At 49.0% G+C, this 12,260-nt stretch overlaps 1 protein-coding gene across 1 annotated transcript; it reads right to left on the bottom strand.

Moving 5' to 3' along the window:
- Positions 1 to 714: 714 nt before the first annotated feature.
- Positions 715 to 9,181, bottom strand: LOC124512374 (disintegrin and metalloproteinase domain-containing protein 26A-like). The gene is given in 7 exon segments (XM_047079886.1): positions 715 to 893; positions 896 to 2,648; positions 3,359 to 3,461; positions 7,571 to 7,723; positions 7,930 to 8,118; positions 8,296 to 9,003; positions 9,144 to 9,181. Coding segments are annotated over 7 exon segments (3,123 nt in total).
- Between the last annotated feature and the right edge of the window lie 3,079 nt (positions 9,182 to 12,260).

The raw sequence follows: 12,260 nt of genomic DNA, 5'->3' as shown, positions 1-12,260 counted from the left end.
TAGAAAAGAAGGAGAAAAGGGGTTCATATTCATCGGGCTCCCTCGGAATGCCAGAGACATCCATAGGCATTTGTGCCTACCTTTCCGATTGATTTCACTGGGGCTACTTTCAGCCTCATAGTCTCAGTCTCCCACATTCGGAAATTTGCTCTCCAGGGAGGCACAGCTTGCACTGGCTGGGATCGAATCCATGTCCCTTTCCCTGACAGCCCACAGACACCCCAGTGTGGGACAGGCAGTATGGGTGGGTGGTAGCCCTCCATCACCCTGAACCCATATTGGGACCAGGAAATGAGAGGTCACCTGAAGAATGAGACAAAGCTCAGTGTGCAAGAGCACAGTTTTGGGGAAAATTCATGCATTTGTCCCTAAAGGAGCTTGTGGCAACTTCTCTTATTTCTGGAACCAGAAACCTCAGCCCAAGACACAGCTGCTGACTCAGGTCTTCTGCACAGAGTCTTAGGCACCGTTTGGGCTCTTACAGGCTTGCAAAAATACATAGAGGCCACAAGCATGCAGTTTTCAAGTTTTATTTCAGAGTTCTGCTCAGTGATGCATCAGAGACCTGGTGTCAGGTCCATGATGTGCCTGTGGACCCCTGTGTCTCCCGCAGACCCCTGGAAACGTGGATGTTAGCTGTGCCGCCTCATTACTGTATTTTCACAGATGAGCCACGTGGATTGTCTATAGTTGTTTAGGGGTCTGGAGGCTGAATTATGCATTGTCTTGATCAACAGTCTCTTCCGTAACTTTCTGTCTGTTGATAGTTCTGACATTTCCGGCAACACCAAAGAGGAATGCAGCAATTAAGACATAGATTCTAGCAAAGATCACTCTGAGATATACCACAGATTCACGACTTTGCCTGACTGACTGCATTCATCTTGGAGGGGTCCACTGTCTGTGCTCCCACCAGTGCCTCGTTCAGTGCACCGTGGAGGATCCCAGTCTACGTGGCAATGGCAGTTCCTGTTATTGTTGCATATCCCTCTGTGACTGCATTTCTCCGGGATACAGTCATAGTTCAGCTGAGCCACACTGCCATTGCAGTAGGTATCCTGACAGAACTTTCCAGGAGCACAGGGGGTACCGGTTCTCACATGACCAATATCGGTTGTTCCTGTGCTACAATGCAAATCCAGCCCAAAACACCAGAACCCTGAAATCTCAGACTGATGAAATCCAACATGCTCTTGCAGCTGAGGGAGATGCGTGACGTTACTACACTGCAGCCTTCCACACTGCATGTCTGTGGGGGAACAGGGTTTAGATTTGAATACCCCTGGGTCTCTTCTGCAGTGTCCATATCGGCTGCCTTTTTGATTTATGGTATAGCAGACATTTTCAGCCTTCACAGCATTTCTGCCAAAGATTTCTTGGCAGTGCATAGTGCGGTCAGTGCAGTTTCCATGATAGCAGTAGCCCTCTTCAGTGCACAGGGTTCCATCTTGCATATAGAAGTCATCAGGGCACTCCACGGACACCCCACGGCAGTATTCTGGAAGATCACATATATTTTGGATTGGCCTGCAGAGTGTCCCAGCATCGGAATAGGTGCAGTTTGTACAGCATCTGCCTGTATTACATTTGCTGCCAGGGGTTAGAATACAATCACTCGTACAGCAGGGATTGTTGTAGCACTGCTTGAAGGAGCCACAGTCACACTGCTCACCTGGCTCCACTACATAGTTTCCACAACGATCGTGAGTCAGGCTTTTATTGAAATAGGAAAGTCCTGAGTCAAATATGCACTCACAAAAATTATTCACCACTACATGCTGCATATGAATGAAGGAACAGTTACTGAAAGAATCTGTCATAATAGGGTATTGATTCATAATGCAGGTAGACCTCCTCTGGCATGTACAAAACTGATTGTCATAAAAAATACCAATAGATAATGCAATTTTTTGTGCTACTAACACAGACAAGAATAAAAAATGTCTGCCTAGAGAAGCAAGCGAGATGATGGATTTTGATCCGCATACCGCATATGTGGCTGGCTGAAACTGAAGTTCATGTGGTGCATCTTTGTTCATAAGTAAAGCTGTATGTGGTTGAAAAGCAACAAACAAGTGTCTTTGAAAGTAGATATGAATCGGACTCCCTGGCACCTGAAAATTGTTCAAGACAACTGGATCTTCCAGATTATAAATGACCATGGAGGAAATATAATGCCTTACATCAATACCTTGAAGCATTGAGTCAGTCAAACTAACAAGCCTTATGAGGAATCGGGCACATTTTGACACATTGTTGAACACACTATACATTGTTTTGGAACCGAGAACAAGTCCTTTCAAAATTCCATGATGGGATGAATACAACTTACTAGAGATCCTGGGGGCTGCACTGATATTTGCTTGAGAGAACAGGGGGTTCCTATCCCCCTTATATCCCAGGTTATAAGTAGGTCCCATTGCATTGGTGTCTGCCACTATCTGAGAAACAATGTGTTCAAACCGTTGGGAATCGCTGAGGGGTCTGACTTCATAGGCAAGTTCATCCAACTTCATGATACCTTCAAGGCCCCCATAGCACGTGTCCATGGTGACCATGGAAAGAGGAATCTCCTCCAGGTGGCCGAGGTAGTAACAGTCTGGAGGGATGAAGGGGTAGTCCATCTGCAAGGCTCCCTGCAGCTGCACCTGGGACAGGACCCCTGGGGACAAGGAGACTCAGCCTGGGCCACTCACCAGCAGTCACAACCATTCCCATCATCCCACATCTGACATCTGAAACCCTCACCTTTGGGACCTCTCACCAGGCACAAGGAAGGCCCTACAGTCTCTTCTGTTTCTCGAATACAGTTCTGCCTTCCTTATGGACTTCAGCTCTGTCTGAGGAGAGAGCTATGGGCTCCCACTCCCTGAGATTGGAGTTTACTCTAGATCTTGAGAAGTTTGTCTGTGTGGGAGGGAGCATGCCCTTATAAGTGGACAAAAATTGAGTCAGGCTCCCCTGGTCCTTCCAGGTCCACCTGTGGGCATCTCTTTGTTGATCCACAGGCTTGTTGGTCCTCGGTGAAGGCAGCACTTGGTCTTTGAATTGTGTTGGAGGCAGGTCAAGTGATGGCCTCACCTTTCTGATCAGATAGTGAACAAATGAGTGGATCACAATTCACTATACTCTATCTGTCCAAAAGATATTTGAAGGGATCCATATTTTCTCCAGAAAACTTTCCAAATCAAGTCTTTAAATACATTCAATTTTAACAGCCATTCCTCACATAACTGCATAGGAAACATCTATATTGATGTCCAGTCTGGTGTAAATATAACAAGCAAAGGACACTTGTTCCCAGGATCACATTTCTTTTAGTTTCCACACTGATGTATTAACCTCACCTGACAACTACCTGCAAAGCATGGGCACACCTGGAGACTTCTGATCTTGATGGTTCTCTGCTGATGGGGTTTGCTTCCTCAGTCATCTGCAAAGCTTGGAAGCAGTGCCGACATCTTTAAGTGCACAGACACCAAGACATGGACACCTTTCTGTCACCTGCAGATATGATTCCCATGCATGGCTGGTGTCTCCATCTCCTGAGAAATCCCCATCCAACACAAGGGGCTGTTAACTCCCGGAGGAGGCACAGATGTCACAGAAAAGTGGGGGACTCTTCACTGATATGGCACAGAGACCATCAGTATCTGAGGTAAGAAGTTAATGGCACTAAAACAACCACATTAATGAAAATGGATTGGCTGACCTGGACATCATTGGAATCTAAACATCCGGAGCCTAAAGAAATGGTAGAAAATGTGTTCATAGTCCTGAAGGCATGTGCCAAGAGGATAAATGCTGAGTTAGCTGAATAGACTTCAAATAGAGATCAGAATGCTAGATAGTAGATAGATGATAAGTGGATAGGTGATGGATGATAGAGGGTAGATAGATGATAGATAGATAATAGATTATTTTATGTTATATTAAAGTCATAATAGAGGATTCACATCATTATGAAAGTATTTGAATGAAATTATCCACTATTGGCAATATTTTTTAAAAGACCATAATTTCATACAGCAAAGAATATTTGACACCAACTTGAGATATACAAAAGAAATAATTATGACTTCAATATTTTCTGAATACAGCTTCCACATAGGGTAGCACATGCCTCCTTGTAGATTCCTCCTCCCTCTGGGGCTTTGCTTCCACTCCCATTTGTTCCCAGGGTCTCCCTTCCCAGGATGTCCTGAGCTCTGGGATGTGCAGGGACAAGAGCTCTGTCCTGGATCTGGACCATCGTCCCTCTGGCCTAACATTTACAGCTCCTTCCAGGCCCTTGCTCAACCACCAGGCTTCTGCCCACCAGGCTCCCTCCCTGCATCCACCACCTGCCAGCCTCCTTGTGGACTCTTCCATTCATTTCCTGTGGATTTAACAACAGTTTGCTAGGTTGGCAGGTCTCCTAATAATACTTCATATTGAGGAAAGAACTGTATGATAAAACATGACAGACTCTCTCACAATAGCCTTGAGTTCATTCCCATGATGTTATTATTTTGCACACCATCTCAGCCCCTTGACCCCACAGTGTTGCATTAGAAACTGTCACTTTCATGAACTGAACTAAATCTGTCCCCCCTACACAACTGGTCCATCCTATCTATGTACTCTGTATTGTCATCAGACAACCACCAAGCTAAGAAGGAACACAATACACAGTGAAGACATAAGTATTTATAGAAATAATTTTATAAAATTTTATCTAATAAAGTAATGAGATATTTACAGAAATAACTTAAATATGGCAAATGACCATGTTTATTATAAGATTCTATGAGTTTAGATGAACATAATCAAGTTATAGGACAACCAAATAACCACAGGTCAAAGAAATGTATCATTCTCAGGTGTATCCAAACCCTTTCCTTTGCACACCAATCAGTTTCCTATCTCTCCCTTTCTCTCTGGGCCTCGTGTGTTCTCTGTCTCAAAAATAAATAAACATTACAAAAATAAAGATACGTACAGGTCAGTGAGATTTAATGGAGAACCCAGAAATAAGCCCCTTCATCTTTGGTCAACTGAATTTTGACAAGAGCAGACAACATGACATTGGGGAAACAATGGTCTTTTTAATAAAGGGTGCTAGACAGCTGGCTATCCATGTGCAGAGGAATGAAATTGTGTCCATGCCTCACACCATATACAAATTCAAATCAAAATGGATCAACAGTTTAAATGTAAAATTATGACCTCTGGAAGCAATATATCGAGATAAATCTTCATGACCATTGGGTTTAGCAATGCTGGTAGAGATGACACCAAAGCACAAGCAAGGAAAGAAAAAGTAGATAAATTTAGTTTTCTCAACATTAGAAACCTTTGTCCACCAGAAGATGCTATCCCCAAAGTGAAAAGACAAAGCCTAATGGAAGACAATATTTGCACAGTATTTGTCTGGTAAGAGCCTGTTATGCAGAATGTATAAAGGGTTTTTACAACTCATCAACAAAAAGACAACCCAATTTTTAACATGGACAAAGGATTTGGATATATCTTTCCCCAGTGCAACCATACAAATGGTGAATACCACTTGAAAAGATATTAAACATCAATAGTCCTTATGGAAATGGAGATTTAAACCACAGTGAGATACCCTTTTACACGCACTAAAAATGCTCTAATCAATACAACTACAAAATAAGAAATGTTGGTAAAGATGTTGAGAAATTGGAACCCTTCAACCTTGCTTGTGGAAATGTAAAATGGTGGAGACTATGTGTAAAATAGTTTGGTAATTCCCCCCCCCAAAAAAGAAAAGATAAAAACATAGAATTACCATATGGCCCAACAATACTACTCCTAGATGTATATCTTGAAGAACTGAAAACAGTTGTTTAAACAAAGTGCATGTGCACATACATAGCAGCACAGTTCACAATAGCCAAATTGTAGAAACTATGCAAATGTCTATCAGTGTGTGAATGGATAAACAACCTGGGGCAGACCCTTAAACAGGAATATTATTCTGTCATCCAAAGAAATAAAGTAAAATGTTGTGGCTGTAGAGAATACTGGTTTCTCAGAAAGCTATCACAGAACTCCACATCTGCACTTACATCTGGAAATTTAAAGCAAAGCCTTGAGCAGGTATTCATGTTCCCGTATTCATAGCAGCTTCTTCACAACAGCCAAAAGATGGAAGCAACCCAAGTAACTATTCACAGGTGAGTAAATAAACAAAATGTAGTATATACACAATGGAATATGATTCAGCCTTAAAAAGGAAGTGAGTTCTGACACACACTAGCACACTGTCTGAACTTGGCAGTTATTATGCTGAGTGAAATGAGCCAGTGACAGAAGGAAAATACACTATGGTTCCACTTAAGTGAGGTGTCCAGAAAAGTCATACTCAGAGACACCAAGTAGAATGTGGCTGTAGGGGCCGAGGGGAAAGGGGAATTGGGATTTAGGGTTTAATAGATACAGAGTTTCCCTAGGGGAACATGACAACGTTCTGGAGATGGATGTACAACAGTGTGAATGCAGTTAATGCCAGACAACTGTATGCTTAAAGTGACTTATGTGGTAAATGTTATGTTACGTACATTTAATCAAAATTTAAAAAGGAAGGACTGATACACGTCACAACATGGGTGAATGCAGAAAACATCCTCAGTGACAGAAGCCATCCAGAAAAGGCCACTCAGGAACCATCTTGCTCTTTTTTTTTCCTTTTTTTTTTTAACGTTTATTTATTTTTGAGACAGAGAGAGACAAAGCATGAACAGGGGGGGGTCAGAGAGAGGGAGACACAGAATCCGAAACAGGCTCCAGGCTCTGAGCTGTAAGCACAGAGCCCGATGCGGGGCTTGAACTCACGGACCGCAAGATCATGACCTGAGCCGAAGTCGGCCGCCCAACCGACTGAGCCACCCAGGCGCCCCTTGCTGTTTTTTTTTTTTCTTAACATTTATTATTTATTGTTGAAAAAGAGAGCAGAGACAGGTCATGATAGGGGGAGGGGTTAGCAAGAGGGAGACACAGAATCTCAAGCAATCTGTAGGCTCTGAGCTGTTAGCACACTGCCAGAAGCAGGCGCTGGAACCCACCAACTTGGAGATCACGACCTGAGGTGAACTTGGCCTTTAGCAGACTGAGACCCCAGGAGCCCCAGGAACCACCTTGGTCTTTAAATCCCCCCAGGTTACACAGATAGGGGAAAGTCTCAGGAGCACTTCCCCAAAAGAAACCAGATCAGAATGGGAAAAGACATTTCACAGTGGGGCAGGTGGGGACACTTGAAGTGGGCCTGTGGTCTGGGTTCTAAAGTGGAAACACAGGGATTTCCTCATTTGGGGTTCTGTGGTGGTTTCTTGGGAGGGCGTCCCCGTTTGGGTTAAAACGCACCAAAGTATCCCATGTGAAGTGGCAAACGCGGTAAAGAAACGAGCGTCCAGGTAAAGCGTATTTGCGCTGCTGTGACACGTTCATTGCACGTCTGAAATCACAGAGCAAGGTACTCCTCCAAACAACAGTGTCAGCCCCACATGACAGAAGCAAGAGAGGGGTCAAACGCTGTGACGTAGGCCCACGCCCAGACCCAGCTCACCCAGGCGGAGAGGCCACGGGCCCTGCAGGAGGCAGCACGTGAGCCAGAGGCACGTGGGAGGGTTCAATTGGTGGCCACGTGATTGGGTGCAGCGGAAGCAGTGGGATTTGGAATTCCAGTTGTCCACAAGACGCCACTAATAACCTGTTAGAACTGCGAAAAGCAATGAAGGGACATCTCACGGAAGTGGACCCGGGAGGCGGGGAGGGGAGGCTGGAAGGCGGAGCCCAGCACCCAGGGTCAGGCTCCGGAACAACCCACCGCTACAGACCCAAGATTAGAACCCTCCGCAGAGAGAAGCCCCAGGCTCAGGCCCCTCCAGGGGAAGCTGTTCCCTGCGGCCCCTACAGGAAACCCACCGCGCCTGCAGCCGGGCCCGGGAGGCGCCTGCTCGCCCTGCAGCCCTGCTCTCCTCCTGCGGACCTCGCTTCAAAACCAGCCTCCCAACTTCCTCTTCTCCGCGAAACAGCGTTCCTCTCGGTGTGCTCCCCACCCGGCCGCGGTTTTGCCACAGCTTGCTGGGCCCGAATGGCAATTCTCCGCTACTCCTGAATAAACCCGCTTTTGCTGGTAACGTAACTGGCGGCGTGATTTCCAAGGGCAACGGAAGGAGAAACGAGGACACTCGCAGGATCGGAGATCAGCACACACACACACCACGTGCACGTCTGCACGCTCCTGACGACCCGTCGGAAAGAGAAAGGAAGAGACGGTGCCATTTCCACCCGCAGCAGAAGGAACGACGTGCCCCAGAGGAAATGTAAGCAAGGAGGTGGCAGGCCTGCTGTCCCAGGACAGGGCACTGGGGACAGAAACGCAGGAAGACGCCTGGGGGCGGAGAGCTGCTCTGTGCTCCTGGCCGCGGAGGAACCGACCCCGTGAGCACGTCTGTCCTGCCCGGAGCGACCTGCAGCTCCGGGGTGTCGCACCGAACTCCCCACGGCGCCGTCGCAGACTCGGGAGGGACACCCCGCCCCGCGCGGAGGCTGAAGGGACCCGCGAGGCCAGAGCGGCGGTAGTGCAAGCTCCGCCAGGGTACCCCGCTCCCGGACCGCGAACCGCATGAGGAAGCGGCGGGAACCGAGTGGGCGCGGAGCAGGAACACGGCCGCGCGGCCCCGCCGCCCGGCGCCGGTGAGGTAAGCCCCGCGGGGGACACAGTGTCGCCTTGCACGACGCTGCGCAGGGTCCTTTCCCCCCAGGGTCTGGGGAACAGCGCCCCCCTCAGCCTCCAGGTTCCGGAAGCTCCTCTTCCCGGAGCCTGGCTTTCTCCTCACCTGCTCCTCCTTTGGCGGGATCTGAGGAGACCGGGTTCTTGTCCCTGTGGACGCGGGGCCACGTCCTCCCGAATCCTCCACAGCCGGTCCTGATGAAACCGGGTTCTTGTCGGTTTGAACGCGGGCCCTCGTCTTCCGGAATCCTCCACAGCGGGTCCTGAGGAGACCGGGTTCTTGTCAGTGTGGACGCGGGGCCACGTCCCCCTGAATCCTCCACAGTGGGTCCTGAGGAGACCGGGTTCTTGTCGTTGTGGACGCAGGCCCTGTCCTCCCGCATCCTCCACAGCGGGTCCTGACGAAACCGGGTTCTTGTTGGTGTGGACACGGGCCCTCATCCCCCCGAAGTCTCCACAGAAGGTCCTGTGGAGACCAGGTTCTCTTCGGTTTGGACGCGGGGCCAGGTCCCCCTGAAACCTCCACAGTGGGTCCTGAGGAGACTGGGTTCTTGTCCGTGTGGACGCAGGCCCAGGTCCTCCCAAATCCTCCACAGCAGGTTCTGATGAAACCGGGTTCTTATCGGTGTGGACACGGGCCCTCGTCTCCCCAAAGTCTCCACAGTGGGTCCTGAGGAGAACGGGTTCTTGTCCGTGTGGACGCAGGTCCAGGTCCTCCCGTATCCTCCACAGCGGGTCCTGAAAAGCCGGATTCTTGTTGGTGTGGACACGGGACCTTGTCCGCCCGAAGTCTCCACAACGGATCCTGAGGAGACCGGGTTCTTGTCGGTTTGGACCTGGGACTTCATCCTCCCGAATCCCCCACAGCGGGTCCGGATGAAGCCGGTTCTTGTCAGCATGGACACAGGCCCTAGTCCTCCCGAATCCTCTGCAGGGGGTCCTGTGGAGACCAGATTCTTCTGGGTTTGGACGTGGGCCCTGGTCCTCTTGAATCCTCCACAGCGGGTCCTGAGGAGACCGGGTTCTTGTCGGTGTGGACCTGGGCCCTAGTCCTCTCGAATCCTCCACAGGGTGTCCTGACGAAACCAGCTCTGGTCGGCGTGGACGCGGGCCCTCCTCCGCCAGACGTCTCCACAGTGGGTCCTGAGATCAGGTTCTTGTCAGGTGGACAGGAACCTATGTCGTCCTGTTCCCCCACTGTGAATGTAATGGCACAGACTTAAGGGTCAGAGTGGTCCTTCATGAAGAACTCCTTAGATTGTGTTGTCAAGGGTCTCTACTCCAGGTTGGAAATGGTCAAGGATCTTGGGCGCATGACACAAGGCAAAAACAAAAAACAAAAAACCCATACTCTTTGAATTGTCCCCATTCTATCTTAGAAGTGGATTGGGTCTCTCCCAGTGGGTCTGTGCTGCCGTGCCATACAAATCCAAGTCCAGGAATCAGAGCTTCTTTCTTCCTACCTCTGTGGGCTCTGGGGGTTTGGGGAGCGTCTTCCTCAGAGCCTTCCCCCTTTTTTTGGTCTGTGTCTCCTGCCCTGTGCCTTGGTGTGCTTGTCATGGTCTTTTGATAGAGTGAAAAGTCTGGAGGCTCCTCTAGGGTGTCTCTGTAAACAGGCTGTGGATACTTTGAGTTTTTCAGTGAATGATGACTTTGGCGGTCTTGGACCAATCCAGTCCGCTGCAGCATGTCAAGTGCTGTAAGCAACAGCTCGGAGCCAATGATGAAGACCCACAAAAGCCAATCAATGTCCTTGTCTCCCTCCCTTTGGTCAAATGATTCTAGGAAGCCTTGCATTTCCATGATGGTATAGTGCCTGGCACCATTTCTGTCTCTCACGCTGGTCCTTGGACATGTAGGTGTAGTGGATCGTGACAGGGAAAATCTGGGGTAGAAGTTATTTCTTCCCAGACTCGTGTTCTGTGGCCTCCCACACTGAGATGTCCCACTCAACACCTGACAGTTGGGGAGCCATTGGTGACAGCAGCGAGGATTGCAGCCACTAGGGGGAGCTTGCCTTGGCCAAGTCCTCCACCCTAGGTGCCATGATGCTCCTTGTAGATTTGCCTCCATCACTAGCTAGGGCTGGCTAATCAAGCACAACACCAAGGTGCTGGCCGCAACACAGTGGACCAAGCAGCTGGCCTCTTCTTCGACTCTAATCTAGGAACACTGTCCTCGGTGTCCACCTCCTTTCGAGGTGAATAGGAAATACACACCCCTGCACCCCCAGACTGGTGCCTGCTTGTTGGTCTCTGCAGGGAGTCTGACCTTTTATGGCACTGATAATTTAGGGTGAGGGTTTCTGGCAACACCTGGCATAAGCCCAAATCAAAGCTACAGACCACCAGGAAGCACCAGCTCCTTCTCACAGCAGCTGAGACGTGAGGGTGAGGAATGAGTGTGCCATTCTTAGGTCTAAGGCATTGTAGGGGGGCATCAGCTAGGCTCCCAATCCCATCCTTGGGGATAAATGTATTGTGGGACCTCAACTTCTTTACTGAATTAAGAACATGTAGACTGTGACCTGCTGAAGGAAGTGGCAACAGCAAGTCACAGTGGGTGACAGGCAGCTCTCTAGGCATCTGAGCTCTCGCTTGGGGTACATGAGATGTGCGGGCCCCTTGTGACTGAAGGTGGGGTTTCAGTACACCCCCAACAAAGGAAATGGAAGCACAGGATTTATGACTCACAGAGCCCACACAAGAGGGCACAAGGACCCAGGGAAGGGCAGGCCTCCATCCCATATTCGCAATGATCAGGACATAGAAAACAGTGTAGCAAGTACAGGATTTCTTGGGAGTGGATGGGGCTGAATTCGCTAACTTTCACAGGCTCACCTCTGTGTTATTCTAGAAGGTGCTTGGAAAACCAAAGTGGGAACCCTAGGCAGATTCTTATCTAACGTAAACTCACTGAAAAGTAGGCAAGAGAAAGAGAGCAGGGATTCACATTCACCGAGCTCCCTCTAGATGCCAGAGTCATCCATAGACACTTGTGCCTACCTTTCTGATTGATTTGTGGGGTGCTCCTTTCAGCCTCATGGTCTCAGTCTCCCACATTTGGAAATTTGCTCTCCAGAGAGGCACAGCTTGGGCTAGGTGAAACCTAATGCCAGTCCCCTTTCCTCACAGCCCACAGACACCCCCGTGTGGGACAGGCAGTATGGGTGGGTGGTAGCCCTCCATTATCCTGAACCCACATGGAACTGGGGGAAGACAGATTACCTAGAGAATGAGAAACTTTTCAGTCCACAACAGCGCAGTTTTTTTTTAAATTTTTTTTCAACGTTTATTTATTTTTGGGACAGAGAGAGACAGAGCATGAACGGGGGAGGGGCAGAGAGAGAGGGAGACACAGAATCGGAAACAGGCTCCAGGCTCTGAGCCATCAGCCCAGAGCCCGACGCGGGGCTCGAACTCACGGACCGCGAGATCGTGACCTGGCTGAAGTCGGACGCTTAGCCGACTGCGCCACCCAGGCGCCCCAACAACAGCGCAGTTTTGGAGAAAACTCATGA

Source organism: Lynx rufus, unplaced genomic scaffold (genome assembly GCF_022079265.1).
Source record: "Lynx rufus isolate CCGP_SWC_20201006 ecotype Redwood Valley unplaced genomic scaffold, mLynRuf1.p SCAF_17, whole genome shotgun sequence".
Taxonomy (NCBI): domain Eukaryota; kingdom Metazoa; phylum Chordata; class Mammalia; order Carnivora; family Felidae; genus Lynx; species Lynx rufus.
This window is presented reverse-complemented; position numbering and strand designations above follow the sequence as displayed.